Source organism: Peromyscus maniculatus, chromosome 7 (assembly GCF_049852395.1).
Source record: "Peromyscus maniculatus bairdii isolate BWxNUB_F1_BW_parent chromosome 7, HU_Pman_BW_mat_3.1, whole genome shotgun sequence".
In the NCBI taxonomy this organism is placed as follows: Eukaryota; Metazoa; Chordata; class Mammalia; order Rodentia; family Cricetidae; genus Peromyscus; species Peromyscus maniculatus.
In genome coordinates, this window is record NC_134858.1 from 121,619,623 (window position 1) to 121,646,169 (window position 26,547).

The window sequence follows — 26,547 nt, forward strand, 5'->3', positions numbered from 1 at the left end:
GGAAAATGTGTAGGAAATGCTGGCTTGTTGCTGTATTTTTTCTTCTCTTCCTCCTTTTTTCCTTCTTTCTGTGTACTTTTTTTTTTCCAGATACCACATCACTGCACCACATACTCTAGGTATGTGTCCTGTTTCTAATACTTTATATATGGTCAGCCAAGGAAAAGAACACCAATAGAAATATTAAAATCTCTTGAAAATGCCATTTCTCTATACATATACAAACCACAACCCAAAGTCCAACCTGGAACCTAGTCACTGACTTTCTGTTGAGTCAAAGTTTGAAAGAGTTCTAATTCACATATAGGCTAAACAGATATTCTGGAAATAAATCTAGAGACTGCATGTACTCTGAGTCCATCTGCTTTCTAAACTATGAAAGCAAAGGATGAATATGACTTCTCCATCCATAACACAAACCCATAAGAAGTCAGGATGCAAAAAATGACTGCATCTCCTTTGATAGGCAGCACTCATGATAGAGAGATGCAAAGGTTAACTGAGTCTTCACATTCACTGCAGCTTACTTTCCCTTATAAATGATTAAAAATGGTGACTATAGAAAACAGTAAACATATTTTCCATGAGTTTATACATTTTGATTATCAGATAGAGTAAATTAATTAGAATTTCATTATTAAAAATAAGAGATTTATTTGTAAACTTAATAACTTTACTATGTATCTTTACATTCAGAGACTGTACAAGTATTGATGGTACTGGCTTATCTAACATTAAAATGTTCACTCTTCTTACTAATACAAAAGGATGGCTCTTCTTCCCACTCTAAACTCTTTTCTACCATGAAGAAATCTCACTGTACTTGCACAGCGACTGGAGCACTTGACAGACAGGTGTTTGGGACAACAAAAAAGAATCATTACTTTCTTTTTTCTCTTCTCAATTAGAGAACTGAAGATAAGAATACTAATTCTAGTATTACAAGCAAAGCCTAAACATTAGAAAAAGGAGAGAATATGACAAAATGCTTCAAAATACATGCCTGAGGTGAATGGAGATAACTTGTATGTTCATGTGTGGCAGGTTCTGGAGAAAACCTTTCAGTCTTTAATCTTCAGATTCATATCTGGAGATAAAATTAAGAGCATATGGTCATGATCTTTTTTGTTCTTGTTGCTGTCATAACTGAAATACCTCCAGTAACTAGCCCAGGAATGCCATTACTGCTCACTTTCCACGCCTATTGTAACAAAAGTCAGTTATATTCAAGACTAGTGTTATGATGGTGAGTTGGAGTCTATTATCACATCACCTAAGATGTCTTCAGATTCCAGACCAGCATTTGGCATTTAGATCCATGATAGCTTAGTGTAATTATGACAACTCTCGGATCATCAAGAACAGCTGACATGATTATGAGTTAAGGGCTAACAAACCCCTTCCCATTACAAATCTGATCTTGAATTCACTTTACATATATATGTCTTCCCTGAGAACTCTGACAAAGGCAAATGCTAGCTTCAGCTGGATTTCTATGCAAAGCCATTGACCCAACAAGCAAAGGACATTAGCACCAGGAGAACTCATGGAGCATAAATGCCTAGTGCTCCCTTGCTAGCTGCTATTTTTGTGCCATTACCTGCTAATGATCCACTGCCAAGAGCAACCGAGTACAGAGTGGTGAAGAAAATGTCTAGCTGAGCCTAAAAGCAACCCTGGGGACTAAACAATGGGCATACCCAGAGCTTGACTTATTGGTGCCAGCAGGCAAGTGGGGAGAGGAACTCCAAGGCAGGATCAGCCAGCTTACTTTGCCAGTCTTTTCCGTAGGTCTTTGATTTGGTCATTCTTTTTGGTGAGAATCTCTTTCATGTTTCGATAAGCTGCTGTTTGTTGAAATTTCTTTTCTAACTCCTGCTTTGTGAAAAATGTCAGCCCATTACTAAGAAATGTTAAGGAAAGAATAACAAATGTGATAAAAATGTACACTGCCAATTTTCTTATTTCCTTAAAAACATTCTTGTATAAAATTAAAATCGTCTGAACTTTAAAAATATTTTAAAGGAGAAGCCAATAAAACAGTACTATTTTCCAAGGTAACATCATGTTAGCAAGTAACAAGTACACTATGCCCTAGATATGGGATTCTGTATGACATACAAACTAACTTTCATGTAAGATATGTCCAATATTTTTCTAAATCCCCCAATTCTAAAAACCCAAGGAGGAGGATTTTTAATTTGAATGTCTTAACAAGTATTCATTTTTTATTTATGTGTATGTGTACATGAGTTTATGTAAACTACATTCATGCAGAGAACAAGAATTATACGTAGTTGTAAGCCATCTGATGTGAGTGCTGGAAGCCAAATCCTCTCCAAGAGCCTTAACAACTAAGCCATATTTCTAGCCCTTAATTTGAAGTTTTTTAATTTTAGTTCCTAGGACTGGACTGTAGCACAGCTGGTAGAACATTTACCTAGCATGCATGAGTCCTGGATTCCATCCCTAGCACCCATAATACTTTTTTAAAAAATACATATGATTGAAAAAGATTACTTATTTATTTTATGTATGTGAGTGTTTCACCTGCAAGTATATATGTATAACACATGAATGCTTGGTGCCCATGGAAGTCAGAAGAGGGCACTGGATCCCTTGGAACTGGAGTTACAGATGGTTATGAGCTACCATGTGGGTGCTGGGAACTAAACTTGGGTCCTCTGTAAAAATAGCATATGCTTTTAACTGCTGAGATATCTCTCATGCCCCACAACCACATTTTTAAGTGTCTACACCCTAAAGTAAAGAATCTACTCTCTATGTATTTCTCATATAAAACATTTTGGAAAAGGTCACACACACACACACACACACACACACACACACACACACACACACACACACACACACACACACACCAGCCATCCAGGTCTCTGTCAGGCAGTGGGAAGAACCAGCAGAGAGCAACACAAGGGTGTAGAGTGCAGGGAGCACATGGAGGAAGAAGAGAGCAGTTTGCTTATTATCACAAAGATAGAAGAACATAAGTACCCAGAAATGATACCTCTTCAGAACATACATTGACTAAAACTCAGAGTAAAAATAATCTGACAACTGTCTAGCATTTATCTAGTCAAATTTGTTCCTCTCTGCTGTATGCATTAGGTAATCAGACATGAACAGGTGAAAGCCTTCTGTATGTGTCTCCTGACCTTTTCAGCCATGCTCAGCTGCTCCTGTACTCTGAGGAGGTCATGTTTGGCTGCTGCTAGGTTCTCCTCCAAAGACTTTTGGTTTTCTGTCTTGTCATTAAGTGTTTTCTGAAATTCATTCTTAAGAGCTGCAACTGTGTTTTCCAAGTCATCCAAGTCATGGGCCTTTATAAAATCCTATGAAAAATAAATACATGAATAAAATTTCCCTTGATGTATTAAATAACAGATGTTTTAAAATAGTGATCCAACATCCAAGGAGACAAAGGGTAATGCCGTGTTGTGTGTGCACATAGTTTTTCTCACCCGTTTGGGTAAGTGCCAGTCCCAGCAGGGTTGCCAGCAGGCTCAATCCAGGCTCAGCCTTGGTATACACACAGCAGATACTCAGTAGTCACTGCATTCCAAATATAGAAAATATCATTTCTGAACTGCTAGGATTTCAGTCAAAAATGAACAAGAGAGAAATGAGATCTTAATTTGACCAAGTTGTGTGTACCAGGGTTGGAATGGCAAGTCATTTAGAGAAGGGGGTAGGAAGGTGGGAGGGGGTGTGGCGTGCGTGTGCACCAGAGTTTCTTATAAATCAAGCTGGCCTCAAATTTGCTTTGTAACCAAAGATGACCTCAAACACCTACCCTGCTTTCACCCTCCCAAGTGCTGGGATTACAGGCATGCACCGACATGCCTGGTTTATGTGGTACTAGGGATCATATCCAGGGCTTTGTGTTTGCTTAAGCAAGCATTTAGTTAACTGAGCTATATCCTAGTCCCCTGACAAATCATTCTGAAAAGTCAAATTAAAAATCAAACAGAACAACTCTTCTTTTTTGTCTCCATTCCAACCTCTCTAGACTTATTCTTTGTTCTCGCAGCAGCCTACTTGCATGTGCCTCTCACCACACCTATATTTCTTGGATTCTTCCTTTTGGGGTGGACCCCAGCCCCCTAGCTCTTTCATGCTGCCCTTCTCAGCCTTTCTTCCTAGTCCATCTCCATTCCTTTGTGTTACTCTCAACCTGCAGAAACACTCTTTATTAGGGACTCCACTTGCCTAGAACCCAGAGTGGGCAACAGCAAACAAAGACACAGCTAGATATCTACACCAAGAAACACTTCAAACATCTTAACTCCAGATGCCTAAATCTCAGCACAAAAATACAAAAATCAACAGCCAGTACAACATGCCTCTTCTAGAGGCCAGGAACCTGTAGTAATCGGACCCAAGAAATGCAATCTAGCTGAAGCACCAGACAAGGACTTCAAAATAGCAATTATGAATATGTTCAAGGACCTTAAAGAGGATATAAACAAATGTCTTTATGAAGACAGTGAAAACACAAACAGTTGGATGAAATAATGAAAACATTGCAAAGCATGAAAGTAGAAACCACTGAAGAAAATCCAAACTAAAAACCTTGGAAGTAAGCCCCACCAACAAATTACAAAAGATGGGAGAGAGAATTTCAGGTCTTGAAGACAAGGTAGAAGAAATAGATAGCTCAGTCAAAGCAAATGCTAAATCTTAAAACACACAAACAAAAAATCCACGCCCCAAAATAAATATACAGGAAATCTAGGACACTATGAAAAAAACCAATCTGCAATAATAGGGTTAGAGTAAAAAGAAGAAACTCAGGCTAGAGAGATGGTTCATCAGGTAAGAGCACTAACTGCTCTTCTAGAGGACCCGGGTCCTAGCACCCACATGGCAGTTCACACCTGTCTGCTACTCCAGTTCCGGGGCTTCTGACACCCGCACACAGACATACATGGAGGCAAAACATCAATGAACATTAAATAAAAAGAAATTAAAAAGAAACTTAGGTCAAAGGCACAGAAACTATTTTTAACAAAATCATGGATGAAAATTTACCCAGTCTAAAGAAGGAGGTACCTATCAAGGTACAAGAAGCATATAGAACACCAAACACATAGAACTAGAAAAGAAATTTCCCACAACACATCAAGATAAAAACACTCAATGTATAGAACAAAGAAAGGATGTTAAATACTGCAAGGGAAAAAGACCAAGTCACATATAAAGGCAAGCCCATTTGATAACACCTGACTTTTCAATGGAGACTCTGAAAGTCAGAAGGGCCTGTACAGAGATGTTCTACAAACTCTGAGAGACAACAGATGCCAGCCAAACTATCAATTACAATTGAGAGAAAAAGAAAAATATTCCACAATAGAGCCAAATTTAAGCAATCTACCAATCCAACTCTACAGAAGGCACTACAAGGAAAACTTGAATCTGGAGATGTTAACTACACCCAAAGAGGCACAAATAAACAATTCCAGACAATAAATCAAAAAAGGGGAAAACCCATATCACAACAAAATAACAGGAATCAATAAATATTGCTCATTAATAACTCAGTATTAATGGTCTCAATTCCCCCAATAAAAAGACAGAGATTAACAGATTGGATTAGAAAACAGGATCCATCTTTCTGCTGCATCCAAAAACCACACCTCATCATCAAGGATAGACACCATCTCAGGACAAAAGCATGGAAAAGGGTATTCTAAACAAATGGACCCAAGAAGCTAGCAGGTATAGCCATTTTAATATCTGACAAAATAGATTCAAACCAAAAATAATCAGAAGTGATAAGGAAGGACACTACATACTCATTAAAGGAAAAATCCACCAAGAAGATATTAAAATTCTAAACATTTATGCTCCAAACACAAAGGCATTCAAACTCACAAAAGAAACACAATTACAGCCAAAATCCATATAAACCCTCACATTGTGATAGTGGATGACTTTAATACCCCACTTCGTCCACTCTTGCCAATAGACAGGTCATTCAGACAAAAAATAAACAGAGCAATTCTGGAGTTAAATTACATCACAAATCAAATGGACCCAGTAGACATCTAGTGAAATACTAAACTTTATTCTCAGCAGCTCAAGGAACTTTCTTCAAAATTGACCACATATTCCGATACAAAACAAATCTCAACAGATATACGAAAATTGAAATAACATCCTGCATCCTATCTGACCACCATGGATTAAAGCTGGATATCAATAACAACAGAAACAGCAGAAAGTATACAAACTCATGGGAACTGTGAAACTCACTACTGCATGAAAAATGAGTCAAGACAGAAATCAAGAAGGAAATAAAAACTTTAAAATGGAATGAAATGAAAACATAACATACCCAACCCTATGGGATACAATGAAGGCAGTTCTATGGGCAAGTTCATATTACTAAATGCCTACATAAGACTTAAAGAGGGATGCGTGGATGGCCCTGGGAAGGGGAAATAGATAAGATCTCCATGAGTAAACTGGGGATGAGGGGTGGGCAATGGAGGGTAGGTGATGAGAACATAAGGGAATGGGATGGTTGAGCTGGAACAGGGAGGGAGGGGGGATGCAATGAAAGAGACACCATGATAGAGAGAGACCTCATGGGGATAGAGAGAAACCTGGTGCTAGGAAAGTTGCCAGGAATCCCCAAGGATGACCCCAGCCTGGGCAAGTAGCAATAGTGGAGAGGGTGCCTGAACTGAACTGGCTTGCCCCAGAGATCAGACTGGTGAATACCCCAACTGTCATCACAGAACTTTTCTCCAATGACTGATGGAAGCAGTTGCAGAGATCCACAGCCAATCACCAGGCAGAGCTCTAGGAATCCAGTCAAAGAGAGAGAAGAGGGATTCTATGAGCAAGTTCATCAGGATCATGATGGGGAAACATGCAGGGAAGACCAAACCAAACTAAAGGGGAACTCATGAAAGTTGGATCAATTGCTGTGGAGCCTACATGGGACTAGACTAGGTCCTCTGCATGGTAAAACAGTTATGTAGCTTGATCTGCTTGGGGGTCCCCTGGTGGTAGGATCAGAATCCATCTCCAGTGCATGAGCAGACTTTGTGAAGCCCATTACCTATGATGGGACAACTCATGTGGACTTGCTTCTACTGAATGTGCCTCCCCATGGGAGGCCTTGCCTTCTTGTGGGTGGGAGTGGAGGGGGTAGGTTGGGAGGGGGAAGCTAGGGGGGCAGTGTAGCATGAATCTTAGAAGGTCTTATTAATAAAATCAAACCCGGAGCCAGGAATTGGGGTGAACACTGGAAGATCAGAGAGACAGAACAAGCCACAGCTACCTCACCCGGCCAGCTTCTCAGCTGATCTTGTTTCCTCAGACTGGAAGCCTCTGAGTCCTCATCCAGAATGAATCTCAGCTGAACTGCTGCTTGAAAGCCTGAAAGCTTAACCAGCCAAATGCTTCTAATTTCTGGTCCTCACATCTTATATACTTTTCTGCTTTCTACTACCACTCCCTGGGATTAAAGGCTTGCTTTCTGGGATTAAAGGCGTGAGTCACCAAGTTTGACTGTATCCTTGAACACATGGATTTCTGCCTCTGGAATGCTAAGATTAAAGGTGTGAGTGCCACCATTTTCTGGCCTTTGTATCTAGCGGCTGTTCTGTCTCTGATCCCAGATAAGTTTATTTGGGTGCACAATATTTTGGGGAACACAATACCACCACAGGGCAGGAGGAGGGAACAGGGGGATCTTTGGTGTGTAAACTGAATGAAAAAAATTTTCTTAATAAAAAATTAAAGTTAATAAAATACTGTGTAGGGGGCTGGAGAGATGGCTCAGAGGTTAAGAGCACTGCTTGTTCTTCCAAAGGTCCTGAGTTCAATTCCCAGCAACCACATGGTGGCTCACAACCATCTGTAATGAGATCTGGTGCCCTCTTCTGGCCTGCAGGGATATGTGCAGACAGAACACTGTATATATAATAAATAAATAGATCTTTTAAAAAAATATATTTATAAAAAAAATAAAAAAATAAAACACTGTGTAATCTAAAAAAAACTAAAGAGATCTCATATTACTAACTTATTGAAACATTTGAAAGCACTAGATCAACAAGAATAAATAATATTAAAAAAGAACATATGTGCACAGGGACAAATAGCCAAATGAATGGAAAAACATGAACTATGAACCAATAGCTGAGGAGCCCCCAACTGGATCAGGCCCTCTGGATAAGTGAAACAGTTGATTAGCTTGATCTGTTTGGGAGGCACCCAGGCAGTGGGACCAGGTCCTGTAGTCAGTGCATGAGTTGGCTGTTCGAAACCTGGGGCTTATACAGGGACACTTGGCTCAGCCTGGGAGGAGGGGACTGGACCTGCCTGGACTGAATCTATCAGGTTGAACTCAATCCTCAGGGGAGTCTTTGCCCTGGAGGAGATGGGAATGGGAGGTGGGTTAGGGGGAAGGCGGGGTGGGGGTGGGGTGGGAGGGGGAAGAACGAGGGAATCCGTGGCTGATATGTAAAATTAAATTAAATTATAAAATTTAAAAAAAAGAACAAATGGCAAGAAATAAACTCAGGGCTGAAATCAAGGAATAGAAACAAAACAAAAAATATAATACAAATAGTTGGTTTGTGGTGATGTATTGTGTCCCCCAATATACTGTGTCCCCCAGTACAATTTATCTGAGGATCAGGGGAAAAAGCCAGCCACTATATTAGACATAGAAGTCAGGCAATGGTAGCACACACCTTTAATTCTATCATTCAGGGATCCATTTGTATCTCTGAGAGTTCAAGGCCTGCCTAGTTATTGGCTATTCAGCTCTTATTACACCAATCATAGCAATATATCTTCACACAGTATACAGATATCCCACAACACTAGACATCTTATGCTACTGAGTAAAACCTCCAGTGTCAGGAATGAGTTACATCTTGTTGAGTTGTTGGCTAAAGCAGCCCCATGGAAACTCAAGCACCACAGCTATTGCTCAAGCTCTTACTTACTCTCTAGAATCTAATGTTAAGGCCCTATTGATGAAAACAACACTTACTCATGTCATTGAACATGAATGAAGTTGAGATGGTGCCTAACTAGAAGCTTCATCCCTACTGACTAGCACTCATAGTACTAGAAGGTACTCTGCACCCTACTGGAGGAGAAAAATAATTATCAGTATGATGCAGGTATAAACCCTGTGACCTACAACAGTGACCTGGTTGTAAGACATACAGGTGTAATAGTCACACAATAGTTGACTATGGAGTAATCAACCACTTTTTGATTAGACTTAAGGCCCACTCCACGAGATGGAACACACACCAGATACTGCTAAGGTGGCCAAAGAACACAAGACTAGCTAGATCACAGGCCTAGGGAAAACATACTAGTATTATTCTGCTACAGGAACACAGCAATAAAATGACATTCTGCAATACCCAAAAATTAGTACCTTGTTCAACCCACATCAGAGAAGCTTCCTGCAGTTCATGGGAACTAACACAGCGATCCACAACTGGACAATGTGCAGAGAGAGAGACTTTGGGGATCTCTGTCCTAAATGATATTTTCATCAAAACTCTCTCCTTAAAGCTCAGAGAGCTATGTAGAAGAGTAGGAAGACAGATTGTACAAGCCAGAAGTGAGGAATGACTCCAAGCAAAGTGTCTTCTGGACACAACAGGCTTGATAAACATATCAATTCACAGAGACTATGGCATCATATGTAAGGCCTGTACAGGTTCAAGACAGGTAGAGTCCTAGCAATGAGAGGGGGAAGTGGACATGGGGTTTGACCTAAAAGGGACCTATAATTGATACCCTCTGGCAAAGGGAAAATCAGTTTTCTCTACTGGAGCCTCACTGGCTCAACCACACACTTCAAGGCAGGTCCCATGCCGAGGAATAATTGCCTAACACAAAATAAACAGAATGGTATTTTTGTGGACCCTTTCTTTCATTTTGGCATATTTTTGTCTTATTGTTCTTTTGCTTTTTTACTTTAATTTTTCCTTTTTGTGTTTTGTGGGAGTTTTTTTTGGTATGTATGTTTCTTTTTGTTTTGAAAGAGATAAGTTGAGAGAATGGGGAGGAGTTGGGAGGAATTGGAGAAAGGGAAACACAATCAAAGTATTTTGTCTAGAGTTTTATAATTAAGAACAAGCAAAAAAAATTTGGATAAAGGGGGAAAACATAGTAAAGATTTTGAATTATGTGGGCTAGCCTGGGCTACATATAGCAAGTTCCAAGCCAAGCTGGAAACAGTGAGATTTTTCTCTCAAAGAACAAGTAGTATAGGTGTAATAGTTAGATTAGTCACATTCATAAAAAATTTAATAGAAATGTTTTAATTATTATTCAAGAAACTATGGAGAACATTACTAATGATTATTGATTATAAGAGTGTCTAAATTTACAAGGTTTTATGTTTTTCCTGTTGAGTTATATACACTTCTGCAGAATTTGACAACTGCATTACCAATCTTACATCTGAATCTTGCTTTTGACTGGGTAAAACTTTTGACAGAAAAAAAGATCTGCATTGGTGCAACAGAAAATTGCCTATAATTGCTTGATATGAGGATGAAGTAGTGTCTTCAACAAAATGAAACAATACTTGAATTTTAAAATATTTAGTCTTTAAAGAGACCTTCCAACTAGTAAAAGCATGTATCCACTTTGCTTTTGAATCAAATAGTAAACAAATGGCTTTTAAATAAATTCATCACCCAAAAATGTTTGTAAATGTTTAACTTACCCAAAAATGTTTGTAAATGTTTAACATTTGAACACTGAAGTTATAAAGCTGTTCTGGAACACTCTCCCCCCTCCCCTTCACACACACACACATACACACACACTTTTTTCCCCTTAGTCATATAAGAAATATTGTATCAATAAGTAGTTACAGAAAAATAATGTCTGAGACTTGCTTCACACAGACATGGATGAAGGGAAGAAGGCACAAGTAGGAATGAAGCCAGACTGGCCACGCCGGGTGATTGTAAGGCTGAGCAGTGCGCTCATGGGGGTTCATTACACTACTCTAGGTAGTTTTGCATGTTTGAATTTTTTTCATAGAAAAAAGTTTAATAAAACCTAATGAAGTCTGGGGATAAAGCTCAGTATGGGAGTGTTGACCTAGCATGTATAGCTCTGGGCACAATACCCATTCCATAAAAAAGAAAAAAAATTATGTTTGAAATGAAAAAAAGAAAAACATACAGAGGTAGATTTGAAGATTGTTTAGCAGACACTTACAATGACAACCACAGAAAAGACAATTCTACAATGAAAATTCACCACATGGCCTTGTTCATATGAAATCGAAATACCATGTCACACTCAGTGGGAGGACCACAGGAGAGGCAATGCTATACTAATGGACTCCAAGCAGGTGGAGCAACATTCAGTTATTATTCTCAGGTAGGCTTGCAGAGCTACCCTCTGGATATCGCTGTATCCCACAGCATGCTAGATACAAATGAAGCTCATAACCAATAAGTCTCTCTCACTGTCATCTCATCCAAGGAAAACTCAAGTAACATTCAGAATAATAAAATCCAAATGTAAATTTTCCTCAACTTCTCCCACTCCCCAACTCTAATTAGGTATAGGTGGGAAAGGAGAAAAAATTAATAATAAATTTAAGAACATCTTGCTTGTTATTAAAATTTCTAATGTATGCTAGTCCTGTGAGCTATGACTCTTCCTTGAAAAATGGACAAAGGATGGAGTTTCTGAGCCAGGGAATCTCAATGTAAGATAGCAATAGCATTCAGCAGAGAGAATGGCAGGGGTAGACAGAGCATGAGAACAGTGATTATAACTAAAGATTCTAACTATTTTTTTAGAAGATGTGGAAAAGATAGATAAAATTGTTTTACCTGTTGATTTCCTTGATCAAGCTGTAAATCTTGAAGTGTTCTTTCCAATTTTGACTTTTCATCCAAAGCATTTGTAGCCTAAAATCAAATGTAAACAGGATACACTCAACTTTTACTCTCTAGTTTAATTTTTCAGTAACTGTATTGAAGGATTTCTCAGTTACCTGTATTTCAATGGTCTTCAGTCTTGACTTTAATTTCTCATTCTCTTGTTGAAGTCTTAAAATTTCCTTTGTGAGTAAATTCAAATTTTATTATTATTTTAAAGATTTATTTTTATTTTATGTCCATGAGTGTTTTGCTTATGTGTGTGTATATATATAATGTGCATGCCAGTGGAGACCAGATGAAGGCATAAGACACCCTGGTAATGGAGTTACAGATGGACGTGAATTACCATGTGGGTGTTTGGAACTAAGCCAGGGTTTTCTACAAAAGTAGCAAGTGCTCTTAACCACTGGACCCTTTCTCCAGCTTCCAAATTTTATTATTTTAACCAAAATATGTTTAACACTTGAAATGATAACTGCTTGTTTTATTTAAAAAATAACCAAAATTATGCAATGGTTCAAAAATCCAAATGCTCTGGTTAGGAGTAAAATCCTACTTTCACAAAGCCTGTCCCAACCCCATAGCTGTGAGTCAAGTTTAGCTCAAAGACTTAGTTACTTTTTGCTCAGAAACACCTTTTCTCTGTATGTTCTCTGTATTCAGCCATTCTCTCTCACCTAGCTTTCTGATTCTGCAACTTGGCTACACTGCTGCCACTTAACCCTGAAAACACACTACCTTCATCATTTTAGTACCCAGTACTCCAGCTTCTGTATGGCTCTGAGGGGAGGCCAAACACCTTTATTCATATGCAGTTCTGATGAGATGCAACGACCTGACCAGTCTGATTTTGTATTTTACTCCAATGTACATGCTGGACTGCTCAGAGGCCCCTGTGCTCTGTTATTCTAAGTCATGCCAACCTTTTGTTTGCTTCTGGCCAGTACCCATTCTGCTCCTTTGCCCAACATGCCCCCTTTAACTTAACCTGTCTTCATCTTTAAGACCCAGCTCAGAGGCTACATCATTCAAACATCTGTTCTTATCTCTTCCCACCCACACAGAACTATGTCACCCATAGGACCCTTTAGTTCTCTCATCTCTGCTTCTGTAAATGTTAGTTCCAACTTCCCAATGAAATGATAACAGTTTGGAGGGTGTACTAGGTACTGTACTGCTTTTTAAGTGTAACAAAATCTGACATGCATAATGCCAAGAATATGGAGTTGAGAAAAAATTTTTATGCTGATAACTTCTATAAGCATTAAAAAAACTTAACATTTTTGTGGATCACAAATTTCAAATACACACCCAGAAAAACGTAGTTCAAAATTCCATGCTGTACACTTTACTATGAAAAGATCTATCAGTCACTTTAGACTCTACAAAGTAGGTATACCCTCTTCTGGTCACTGAGTTCCATTCAGTAAAACTGTGACAGACTATTTCTCTTACCCTAGCATTACTCAGGAAATGGGGGCAGAACCAAGGTTTTCCCTTTTCCCAAAATAATGAGAATATTACCTTGTTTAGCAGTTCTGTTGTTCCACCTTCATTAATTGGAACAAGTTTAGGCTTTGTGATATCTATGATGGGCTGTAACAAATGAAGAAACCAATCTAAAATCACCACAGAGTAAAGCAAGAATCATTAAACATTTGCACTTTCTAAGTGGAAGACATATCTATAAACAATCCACCAGGACTTCAGTTCCACAGATGTAATGATTCTTGTTGGGTTCATTCTGTTATGTTCAGCGCCTATGATGTGCCAATATATGACAGAGATAAAAATGAAACCCAGCCAGGCATTGTGGCGCATGCCTTTAATCCCAGCACTCAAGAGGCAGAAGCAGGAGGATCTCTTTGAGTTCTAGGTCAGCCTGGTCTACAAAGCAAGTTCCAGAACAGCCAGGGACACATAGAGAAACTCTGTCTTAAAAAAAAAAACCAAACCAAAACCAAAACCTAAACCAAACCAAACCAAACCACAACAAAATACCCTTTCAAAAGAAACCCAACTTCCCTGTACCTTTTTTTTTTTTTTTTTTTTTTTTTTTTTTTTGGTTTTTCGAGACAGGGTTTCTCTGTGTAGCTTTGCGCCTTTCCTGGAGCTCACTTGGTAGACCAGGCTGGCCTCGAACTCACAGAGATCCGCCTGGCTCTGCCTCCCAAGTGCTGGGATTAAAGGCGTGCGCCACCACCGCCCGGCGTTTCCCTGTACCTTTTTATCCATACAGATGGAAAGGAAGGAGACAAGGAGCTCATAGCCAGACTTGATAAAAAAAATCTCTAGCTTCTAGGACTAGAATTTTCATCTGTGGTAGCTGAAAATAATTTCTGTATGAACCTTATACCATGAAGTTGTAATGGCTAAGGAATTACAGATGAACAATAACTTAGCACAAATATTTGGGTATTTTAATAGCCCTCTGACCCAAAATTTTTTTAGTCAGAAATATGTTACAAAGAGTTATTAGAAAATGTTTTCTGTTTGTCTATACATGGATTCACCTCAGTAGTGTTTAGCTATCTGGCAAGAGGGACTATTAATAATTTATGGTGTATCTAGTAAGTGACACCACAGCACATAATTGTTTAGAAAGACAACCAGGCTGTCTCCACCTCCTGTCTTGGGTAACCTGCCTATGGCACACAGATAAGAAGCAGAGTCAGGATATAACCATAGGTCTGATCACCATAAAGAATATGCACTGCATCAGTTGAATGAAGGGTTTACAAGGCCTGGGATTCAGACTAGACTGCAGGGAGTGTGTGCGTGCGCATGTGCATGAGTGTGTGTGTGTGTGTGTGTGTGTGTGTGTGTGTGTGTGTGTGTGTGTGTGTGTGTGTATCATAACAGACAGAAATAGTTCTTCAGTTACTTCGAAAACGTTTCATCTTTGGTTTGCAAGTGTGAGTAGCAATTGAATTCTACTCCCAACTTGAATGCTTTTCCTTTAAAGGTCTCACTTCCACCTCCACTAGTTATATCATGAGGATTTTAGAGACCAGCTATTAAGAAATATGGGAAGCTGAGGAAATGCCTCAACTTATCACACAAACATGAGGACTTAAGTTTGGATTCTCAGTACCCACATAAAAACCAGGCAGGCATGGTGACCTACCTGTAATTTCTGGGCTCTATAGGCAGAGACAAGGGATTCCTAGGGAAAGCTGACTAGCTGATAAATTGGTGACCTCTAAGTTTAGTAAAAGTCTGTGCCTCAGTAAATAAAGTAGGAAGTGATCAAAGAAGATACTGCATCAATATCTGGCCTCCATATGCAAGGACAAACATGTGCACAAGCAGCTGTGCACATGGGCATCCATATATACACAAACAGGCATGCAAATGAATGCATAACCACACATGTAAAAATAAATACAGATTTAGAAATAATAAAAATTACCTTTTTATTTGAAGATGTAAATTCTGCCTTTTCAAATTCAGCAACTTGTTCTAATAATTCTCTGGAGAATAAAAGCAAATTTAAGAGAATATTCATTGACATTAGACTTCTAGCACACAAAAGAATAAAAAAAAAATCACAAGAACCAACCTATCACATGCTCATGAGAAGAGCATAAGATTGTACAAAACTGATATTTAATTACAAGTGGTTGGGAATCTCACACCCCTGTAAGCAAATCTGAATCATCTATAGCTCTTGGTACTTTGTACTTGGTAGGTATATGATATATATAGTAAGACATAAAAGTCAATACATATATGAATGACAGTTGTATTTCTGAGTTGCATCATGATTTCTCTATTGCAATAATATTCACTGTTACCTAAGAGTCTGATTTGTAACAGAGTTATCTTGGATATGAAAGTAGTCCACAGCATCTACTGAGCAAGAATACCGGCATATTCTATGGAAATACAGATGGTGTGACCAAGTCCCCAATGATCCACCAAGACTGATGTGTTGGCTATACTCTTGCTTAGAGACCATTCTTCTACCTTCTTCAAACATCAACACTCAGCATGTTCTCACCAGTCACTGACAGTTGCAGAAGTCAAATGAGTTTCCATCCTTGCTTGGGGGACTGTTCTTAGCATTTGCTCATAATTTTCCACTTGAGGCGAGATTGGAGAACAATTTCTAGAGCTTGGCAGTGAGTCCTTCTTGACTTCTGGCATGTATTTTTTTTTTTTTTTTTTTGAGACAGAGTCTTATTGTATAGCCCTAGCAGTCATGAACTCCCAGAGACTGCCTGCCTCTGCCTCTCAAGTGTTGGAAAAGGTATGAACCATGATGCCCAATTGGCATGCTATTTCTCAGGACAAGCTTCAACTTCACTGATCTTACTAGAGGTTTTTCAATTTATGAGCTTTTCAATATTGTAAAGCTTTTAAGCCTTTTATAGTTTACATTTCCTAAGGTAAGTGTATGATTTCAAATGCAGTTATCTAGAAACAAATTTGCAGTGCTATAGTCTGAATAAATGGAAATGATACTCCGACATATTTTTAAAGGTTCCAATCTTTATTACTTAGTAGATCTATGCATCAAGACCACTGTAATACTAATTATGCTACCAAAGATGCTGTAAGGAATCATTACTTTAAATAGATTGAAAAGCAGTTTCATTTGGCTCAAATGCTTTTTTAGTACCTAAGGATGGTGGAATCAGTATCTTTAAGAGGACTTTGAGTGCTACTCAAGGGAATTATCTAGTGACTGTGCCTTACTGCCACCCTACCCATATTGTCTCACACCCTAGCCCAAGAAATGCACTAGCAAAGTTATTTGCTAACTTTTAAGATCATGCCTGGGTCTCTATATCTCAACTATAGGTACAAATTTTACCTGTTTTCAAGTTCAGAGATGTCTGTCTGTAGCTTTAGGTACCACTTCTCAGCTTGTGAGAACAGCTGCCGCAGGAGTAGCACATTGGTGTAGGCTGTATTGATGAGCTCAGACTCCACCTCACTGTGTACCACAGCCTGCAGCCCATTCAGGACTTCTGTGACCTCATCCATGGTGAAAGTCTCCTCCACCAGCCTGAAAACATTATGACTCCAATGGCTAGCTTATCACAGGAGCAACTTACAAAATGAAACCGAAATCAAGAAACCTACACTTTGACATTTAAAGAATCAAAGATTACAGGAAAAACTCTCTGGGAGAGATTTATTAAAATGATTAGATTGTGGATAATTCTTCAAATGTGTTTATTTTAAAATACAACTACATGCTGAGAAACACCCTCTAAACCTTCATCTATCCTTTTAACTTTTCAATATTATTATTTTTTTACTTTATACTCCTCTAAATTAGTCTTAACACATTTAGAAACTTAAAAAGTCACCTAGAACATGTTGCTTCTCCATTTTCTGTCACTTTTCTAACATTTTAATAACAGTGTGAATCACTTAAATGTTAGTAAATGCCCATGAGACATAAAATGCACTTGTATGCTGTCCCCCCATGTGAGAACTTACGCTTTTGGAGGAGGAGATGAGGTAGGGGCTGGGGGGGTTAGATGGGGAGAGGCAGGAGGAAGGGTGAGAGCGGGATCTGTGGTTGGTATGTGAAATGAATAGAAAAATTTCTTTAAATAAAAAAATTTCTTAGCGGTTTAGAGACACAAAATAAAATAAAATCTAATGTCTTAAAGTACCACTATGACATCACAAAAGTTAATGTCTCCATCAATAGCAGCGTTAAAAACTACTCTCATTGGAGATACTTGGGTTTGAAAGGAATTTCAGGGGATGGGCCATCATCTTCAATACCGTAACTGTACACAGGGCTTAGAGAGTGGAAGAGATTTGCCTGTGAGTCCACTGTGGGTGACTAAGCCCAACAATGTCAGCAACATGACCAAGAGTTAGAGTCCTTAACATACCCTGTGCACACCTCCTACTCTCAATGATATTGTCACAGTAACAAAATTTTTGTCTCTCCCAGCTTTGCCTCTCCAGTCTCTCACCCTCAGACTCTTAGCTCACCTTTGTCTTTTACTTTTCTTCCAAACAGACAAAATCAAGCAAGAGTTGGTTATACTTAGTCTTACAACAATTATACTCAAATTAATAGTAAACACTTCTAGCAGTTAAATTCCACTAAGTAGTATTTAATGGATGATTCTTTAACATCATTTGACTAAAAGAATATAGCCATTTAAAAAATATAGTACTTTAATTTCATAGTCCTTGTAGTGGGTAGCCATTCCAGCTTCGATCTGGAAGTTCCAACCCCCATTGAGACTCTGGCAACTGTCACGCCTACGAGGCGGGACCAGGGGAGGCGCACAGAGAGAGCGCTGGCCCATCCAGCTCTCCGGTCTCCAGGCGCCTCCCCTGGTCCCGCCTCGTAGGTGTGACAGTTGCCAGAGTCTCAATGGGGGTTGGAACTTCCAGATCCAAGCTGGAATGGCTACCCACTACATCTCCTTATTAAAATATTAGTGTTTTCTTTATTATTTAATAGACTATACCATATTTTTGCCAGTTACATTGTTTTCATCCACTGGAGTTAAAGAACCAGATCACCAGATTAGGTTAATTGGTTGAACAGACAGTAGTTCAAGGCTGATGACCTCCACAACAGCTATAGACAACCCGGAGACCTTTACTTTTTGTACTTACATCTCACTTGACATTTAACATTTACTTTCCATTGTTGGTCCAACAAAACTTAACAACTTTTGCTTCAAATCAACTAACAATTTTGGTACTACCAAGTAAGTGTTTCATAATATCTTTCCCTCTCCTAATTCTTCTAAATGAACAGCACAGGTTCATAACTGCCATGTCATATGTCTCTGCTCTTTTAAGATATCATTCAAGAAATTAAAGTTATGGAAGATTTGATACATAAGTCCTTCACAATTTTTATCTGAAACTTTCCAGTACACAATGATTACCACGTACATGTCTGACAATGTACTGGTACTGTCACACCACAAGTATTTCTTTTTTTTTTTTTTTTTTTTTTTTTTTTTTTTTTTTTTTTTTTTTTTTTGGTTTTTCGAGACAGGGTTTCTCTGTGTAGCTTTGCGCCTTTCCTGGAACTCACTTGGTAGTCCAGGCTGGCCTCGAACTCACAGAGATCCGCCTGCCTCTGCCTCCCGAGTGCTGGGATTAAAGGCGTGCGCCACCACCGCCCGGCGCCACAAGTATTTCTTAATTTCACAAATCCATGGAACATAGTGGAGCCTGTCTCAGTGACTGCTATGGTTGTTATCCTGGTATCCCCATACTAGCTACCAGGAAGAATCCATATTTTTCTCTGATTTCCTAATCAGAGTTTAACTTTATCTACTCAGTACCCTTTCTTTTTTGAGAAATTTTTACATGACCAGATACACAGGTATTTAAAGTAAGCAAGTAGACAGATAAAACATTTGCTAATTAAAAATCATAATTTGTTTTCTTAAAACAAACCAGGTGTCATGGCACATGCCTTTAACCCCAGCACTTGGGGAGGCAGAAGCAGAACTTTCTATGAGTTCAAGGCCAGCCTGGTCTACAAAGTGAGTTCCAGGACAGCCATAGCTGTTAACAGAGAAACCCTGGCTTGAAAAACTGAAAATAAAAAAATAAAAAAAAAAAAAACCCAAAAAACAAAGAAAAAAACCAACAATTCCTTGTTATATATAAAATTTGCCATTTACTAAAGCTGAAAGCTAATTTTTTATATAATCAGATAATGTGCTTATTTTTCTAGCAACAATTAAATCTTATTTGAGTATTTGATAAAACAAAGCAGAGCACACCTTCAACATTTTTCGGAGTTGATTGATAATTTGACTTTATAACCATTAATATTGAGAATACTGCTCTGCATAAATATACAGTACAAAATGGCAAAATATATTTATGGCCATTTCAGAAATGGTTGGAAATTCTATCTTAATCCCACACCAAAATTCACTTTATGGTTTTTTAATGAAACACAACAACTCAAATAACAATTTTTAAAATCAAAGACTCTAACACAATAGACTCCAGAGATACACTAATTTGATACTTACATGCTGAAGAATGATGGTAAGAAAATATTGTGTTTGTCATAATTAAAACATTATGTTTCTATAAGAGCAGGTTACTTATATGTACAGTAAAATCACTGAAATTCAAAGTATACAATAGTCTAAGCCAAAGAGTTCCAGGCAGCTTCCATTTGAGCTGGGTGGCATGATGGCCTGGGCAGTGCAGAATGTGCCTGTAGTGTTTAGAGCCAAGGCTGCAGTGACGTCATCACATGATAAAACATTGGCAAATGCTATATGAATACTTCAGATACATTATGAATTTGATTATGAACTAATTTTTAGTGATGGCATTTTCAGAAATCTTTTACTACTGTCAAATTTTCAAGGAATACACATTCATTCAGTTATATGACCCACAGTTTTAAGAAGCAAGGCCTTAAACTCTCTTGATACCTGCTCTCCTTGAGGTCTTCAAAGCAGGAATCTACTGTTTTAAGTCTCAAGCCTCTTTTTGAACGAGCAAAACGCATGTAATTAATAATCTCATTTTGATGGTGCTCATTTAGGCCCAACTCTGCCTGAAAAAGAGAGAATTTGTTAGTCCTGAGGAGCAGACAAAAAAACTAACAATGAAAATAAGTAAGATACTTTGTTGGGCCCGGTGTGGTGGCACACACCTTTAATCTCAGCACTTGGGAGGCAGAGGCAGATCTCTGTGAGTTTGGGACCAGTCTGATCTACATAGTAAGCTTCAGACCAGCCAGGGCTACACAAAAGCCCCTGTATCCAGAAAAGAAAAAGAAGAAGGAGAAGGAGGAGGAGGAGGAGGAGGAGGAGGAGGAGGAGGAGGAGGAGGAGGAGGAGGAGGAGGAGGACAGTAATGATGATACTGTGTTGTAGAACTGCTAGATGTATTATCAGGTTGCCTTCTTCTCTTCCTCCTACCTATCCAGCTAGAACTTCCTTGAAATCAAATATACAGTCATATGACTACTTCTCAGGAACAGAAATAATCCAAAGAGGCATGGGGTACTTTTAAAGACTTAAGATATGGGGTATACCTTAAACCTCTGTCATCTCCAATTTCTCTGAAAGTTGGCAGAGGGGGGTGACTAGGATGAGCCATGCTAGCCATTTTTATGTCCCAGAAAGATAAAAGACCTTGCTCCTTACCTCACGGAGCAGCACTGACCCACTCACTAAATGAGAGACTGTAGCAGGCTTTATTTATTTATTTGGACTACCAACCAGCTCCCAAATCATGACATGGCAACTTAATATTAGTTATGAATGTTTGGCCTTATCTGATGCTTGTCCCACTAGCTCTTATAAATTAAATTAACCTGTTTCTTTTCATCTACATGTTGCCTCAGAGCTTTTTACCTTTCTCTCATTTTATATGTCCTACTTTCCTGCGTGTCTGTCTGTTTGGCTGCCTGGCCTCAGGTATCTCCCCCTCTTCTTCTCTTTCCTCCTCGTTCTCTTCTCTCCTCTCAAGCCTAGATTCCTCCTCCTACTTTATTCTCTCTGCCTGCCAGCCCTGCCCATCCCTCTACTGCCTAGCTATTGGCTTTTTACTAGACCAATCAGGTGCCTTAGGTAGGCAAGGTAAAACAAATGTAACACATCTTTACCTAATTAAACAAATGCAGCATAAACAAATGTAACACACTTTTACATAAATATCCTACAACATAAACAAATGTAACACATCTTTACATAAAATAACATTCCACAACAGAGATGACTGCAATGTGAGAGGGAATTAAACATCTGCATTCTTTAATACACTGATCTTCAGATTTCTATCACAGAAACTTCACCTTACCAAATACAGCCTTAAAAAGGATATTTGGTTTGAAAATAGCCCCTAGCTTTTGTTATAAACCAGATGCTGTTTTTAAAATAACCAAATCAAGAAGCTGCACGGGTAAATGAAGCTCTCAGACCTGATCAGAGAAATTTCTTTGTACAACAGATGGTGGTTAATGCAGAAACTCACAACTGGTCAAAGTGCAGAGAATAAGTAGACTTTGGCCACAACTGGGATATCTCTGTCACACCCCTCTTCCAAGGAACAGAAACTATCTCTGAAGAGGGACAGGATCAGATCAAAACAGTGTCTTCTAGACCTGATAGGACTGCTCTGCTCGGAACTCACAACTGTGGTTGCCTGCACAAAGCCAGGCCAATCAACAATCTAGCATGGAGGCAGGAGGGATTTATGGGATCTGGAGAGTCAGTTTCTTTTAAGAGTATGGCCCATGGTAGGTTGGTCATTCCCCAGTGGATGGTCCCACACCCATGAGTAAATGGGCAGCATATACTAGGTAGGTACAGAAACTGCAAGATTAATCTGGGAGGAGCTGGGGGAGGAGTAAATATGATTTTAATTACATTGTATGCATGTATGAAATCTTTAAAGCATTTTTTTTTTTTGGAGACAGCGTTTCTTTGTGTAGCCCTGGGTGTCCTGAAACTTGCTCTGTAGATGGGCTGACCTTGAACTCAGAGATCCACCTGCCTCTGCCTCCTCCCCCACTTTTTTTTTTTTTTTTTTTTTTGAGACAAGGTTTCTCTGTGTAACCACCTTGACGTCTTTGAACTCACTCTGTAGATCAGGCAGACCTCAAACTTACAGAGATCTACCTGTCTCTGCCTCCGGAATGCTGGGATTAAAGCTGAACGCCACCACTATCTGGCAATAAAAATATTTTTTTAAAAAAAGCCAAACAGAGGCTGGGTGGTGGTGGTGGCGGCGGCGGCGGCTGCCGCCGCCGCCTTTAATCCCAGCACTCGGGAGGCAGAGCCAGGCAGATCTTTGTGAGTTCGAGGCCAGCCTGGGCTACCAAGTGAGTTCCAGGAAAGGCGCAAAGCTACACAGAGAAACCCTGTCTCGAAAAACCAAAAAAAAAAAAAAAAAAAAAAGAATCCAAACAGGAGAGTGAGCCTATTGCTAAAAAATTTTTATTTCATGTGCATTATTTGATGAGTCATTTTCCAACCCTTTCAATTTACTAATGAACTATCTATGCCCAATTCCCAAGTATTAATTGTCAAACTGACAGAAAAGAGTAAGAACACAAACAAGTACTGAAGGGACTTTGGTCAGCTCAAGTGTGGCAAGCATGGCTCTGGCAGGACTTGCCCTTCTCCCCAGTTCCTTCTGCCTTGCTATTACATTCCCAAAGCTAGCCACCAAAGTCTATTCCCTTATTTGACTACTTCCTCCTCCTAAGGCTGACTACCAAGGTCCAAATATTCAAGTATTAAAGTCCAGCAATCAGGGGCAGGAGAGATGGCTCAGAGATAAAGAGCACTGCCTGCTCTTGCAGAAGTCCTGAGTTCAATTCCCAGTAACCACAAGGTGGCTCAAAGCCATCTATAATGAGATCTGGTGCCCTCTTCTGGAGTGAAGACATACATGCAGGCAGAAGTCAGTATCCATAATAAATAAATTAAAAAAAAAAAAAGTCAAAAAATCAAAATCAAAATATACCACCGCGATTCTAGATATAAAATGAACAATCAGACCACAACCCATAGAACCATAGAGGCTATATATATATAGCATGGAGGTCCGTAGGACGACTGTGGCATATAATAAATTTCAGTTTTACTCAATTATTGAAAAAAAAATAGCCAAATGAATGGAAACACATGAACTATGAACCAAAGACTGAGGGGCTCCCAGCTGGATCAGGCCCTCTGAATAGGTGAGACAGTTGATTGGCTTGATCAGTTTGGGAGGCATTTAGACAGTGGGACCAAGTCCTGTGCTCATTCCATGAGTTGGCTGTTTGAAACCAGGAACTTATGCAGGGACACTTGGCTCAGTCTGGGAGGAAGGGACTGGACCTCCCTGTACTGAGTCTACCAAGTCGATCACAGTCCTCGGGGGAGGACTTGTCCTGGAGGAGATGGGAATGGAGGGTGGGCTGGGGGTAAGGGGAGGGTGTGGGAGGGGGGAGAATAGGGGAACCCATGGCTGATATGTAGAACTGAATGGTATTGTAAAATAAAAAATATATATCACACAAAAAAAAAAAAAAAAAAAAAAAAAAAAGAAAAGCTGGCAAGAAACAAGCCAAGCTAAAGCCGGGCATTTATAATTAAAAAAAAAAAAAAAAAAAAAAAAAAAAAAAATATACCACCGCATCCTAGCTCACTGTATCACAGAGCTCCCCTTTCTCTCTTCTTAAAAATTACATCTGCAACGTCATTTGCTGCTGTTTTCTGCCTGAGTCAAAAAGCAGCCACTTTAACTTTTGTTCTCCGCTTAATAAAGGACCTCTCTGTTAAAACAGGGGTTTGGGTGTGGTTCGTGCCCAATCTGGATGGGGGGGGGGGAAACCTCCGCTGCACTGGGGTCTCCTTTAAGCACTAGCCCCCTCCCCCTCCGTGACACCACTAGCATCATTTTCTCGTTTTTGAAATCAAGAGAAGCAGAACTAGTTCTAAGCTCGGGACTGGTTAAGGAGTGGTCTGTTTTGTTCAGATGTATACAAGGTGAGGGCTTACTAGGAATTCTGATTGCTGGGATTTGCTGGCAGCCCGTTTCAGCCGCACTCTCAATAACTTCACCACCCCTTCAACTTCATTTTCGTGCTTTTATCCATATACAACCATTTAAACTGGTAAGCTGATGAGTGAACTGGTGTATTCTTTCCCGTCTTACCTGTTTCAAGCTAAGCCCGAACTCGAATACAGAGCTACATTCTAGCCTAATGGTCTTCACAAGTCCAAACAAAGGAAATACCACCCATATTTAATCAGCTATAAAATAAGGCGCTTCAGAAAGTTAGACTCAATCAAGTTCACACAGAAAGTTGGAACCAGCCTGTAAACTGTGCACAAAGGCCTTCGCTGACGGCCAGGGCGTCCCAGACCACGGCTAAGGATGAGGTGAGCAGGCCGGAGAAAGGCTTCAGCAAGGATGATCTCACCGAGGTGATGCTAGCCTCCCTTCCCCACCGAGGCCCAGCCTGCGCGGCCCGGCCCGTCGTTCTTTCCCTAGCCGGACCCTCTCCTGACGCTGATACTCACCATGGCGGTGGCGGGACCAGACAGGAAACACGGAGGCCTGAGCTGCGGCCTGAGGAAAGTAGGTTGTTTAGAAGCCACGGGTTGCCAATGGGAACGGAGGCACGTGGGCCCTCGGCTGTACATTGTCATTGGCCCTCAGTATCACGTGATAGAAAGCGCTGCGTAACTGGCTGATTTCCGCATGTACATTGGCTTCGAGATCCGGAAGTCCCACCTTTTCGCGTCACGCTAACTTGGGGCGGTGCATGCCATTGCCAATGGTAACAGAGAGGCGGTGTCGCGTGGAATTCCAGTGTGTTTGAGTACTCCGAATCCCGACAGAAGTTGGGGTCGGCTGGTTGCGCCTTGGCACCAGGAACCAGAGCGTGGTTCCAGACCTTTCGACCGCTTCTGATAAAAACAGGAGTGATTACCTGGGCTTCAGCGTGACAGCATCAGGCCGACAAGCCAATGCTGGAAATGATGCGCGCCCTTCCTCCATCTACGTTATATTATAATGCTGGCAGAAGTGACTAATTAAACTTTACCTTTGAAAAATGTGCAAACACATAGGTTTACATACAGCAGTTCATTAGACAGAGACAGACACTAGATTCTCCAGAACGTTGTGGAATAACGTCCTGGTCTCCCTGGCGGAAAATTTCACTTATGAAGTCTAACTTGAGTCATTGGAATCTGCAAGTTTAACCGTTGTTCCAAAGCGATAGACACTGTCCTTGGCTGGCATGGTGAGCTTTGCCTTTAATCCCAGCACTTGTAAAGCAGGCAGGGGCAGATGGATCTCTGTGATCTGTGAGTTCAAGGCCATCCCGGGCTACTTAATGAGACCCTGTCTTTAAAAACAACAACAAAACCACTGTCCTATGAAAGGCAAGTATAGGAAGAGATTATCACAAATACTGGGTTCCAGTGAACACACCCCATATTTTATGAGGAGGCACTTGGGTAAGCCAACATCGTGTAGAGCTGCCAGCCTTTTGAAACTGAGAGACTTAAAGCAGGAAGGAACGAACATTGAGGATTAATTTTGGTGGTCCATTTTGGGATTATCTATCACAGCCCAACACTAAGTACAATTTAAAGTGAATCACAATTGGGTGTTTTTGATGCAGAAGGATTTTAGAGACCTGGTTCCAGGACTGAGAATCTACAGACTCCCACGCTAGATGGGCACTCTGAAGCTTGACTCTGAAACCAATATAAGTATGTTTTCAAGGCAAAAATCAAAAGACTATTGTCAAGTTTTCTAATACAGTGGATGTTAAATAAGATTCTGGTTTCAAGGATTTTATCTTTAATTTTTTTGCCATTTTATTCCATCTAAATGATACTAAGTTAGGTAGAAAATTAGTAGCTGTCACAGGAGCTAAGCTTAATAACTTAAAAGTCAAATAGAGGGCTGGTGGGATGGCTCACCTGATTCAATTTTCTGAATCCACATGGTAGAAGAAGAGAGTCAACTCAGGAATATTGTCCTCTGACCTCCACCTGAACACTAAGCCATACCTGTGTTCCCCTTCCACATACACATGTACATGAGCATGCACGCATGCACACACCCACATCCCTTCCACATACACATGTACATGAGCATGCACACACCCACATCCCTTCCACATACACATGTA

The 26,547-nt window shown here is 39.8% G+C and overlaps 1 protein-coding gene across 3 annotated transcripts; it reads right to left on the minus strand.

Annotated features, from left to right (window-relative positions):
- Window positions 1-629: 629 nt before the first annotated feature.
- Lztfl1 (leucine zipper transcription factor like 1) lies at window positions 630-25,062 on the minus strand. 3 transcript variants are annotated; one of them, XR_013052527.1, is made up of 10 exons: window positions 24,920-25,062; window positions 20,327-20,451; window positions 16,741-16,935; window positions 15,334-15,394; window positions 13,446-13,517; window positions 12,035-12,100; window positions 11,871-11,948; window positions 3,177-3,353; window positions 1,772-1,903; window positions 630-1,087 (listed from the first exon to the last, which is right to left on the minus strand). XR_013052527.1 is itself a non-coding variant. In XM_006990787.4 (10 exons), exons 1-10 carry the CDS (start codon window positions 25,046-25,048, stop codon window positions 1,069-1,071), a joined length of 1,026 nt encoding a protein of 341 aa, XP_006990849.2. In that variant the 5' UTR covers window positions 25,049-25,061; the 3' UTR covers window positions 630-1,068. The 3 variants fall into 3 exon arrangements, 2 of the variants coding, with proteins under 2 accessions (XP_006990849.2, XP_076431660.1); XM_006990787.4 differs by having other exon boundaries at window positions 1,772-1,875; window positions 24,920-25,061; XM_076575545.1 differs by having other exon boundaries at window positions 1,772-1,875; window positions 20,327-20,447; window positions 24,920-24,991.
- Window positions 25,063-26,547: the final 1,485 nt, after the last annotated feature.

What these genes read in the sequence shown, in the direction of transcription:
- Lztfl1 (XM_006990787.4), bottom strand. Translation starts at nt 25,048, where the DNA reads ATGACAATGTACAGCCGAGGGCCCACGTGCCTCCGTTCCCATTGGCAA. An exon ending in CTGGTCCCGCCACCGCCATG is followed by an intron (nt 20,452 to 24,919) that starts GTGAGTATCAGC and finishes TCTCTTTTTCAG; the next exon opens with GCAGAGTTGGGCCTAAATGA. An exon ending in GAAGACCTCAAGGAGAGCAG is followed by an intron (nt 16,936 to 20,326) that starts GTATCAAGAGAG and finishes TAATGTTTTCAG; the next exon opens with GCTGGTGGAGGAGACTTTCA.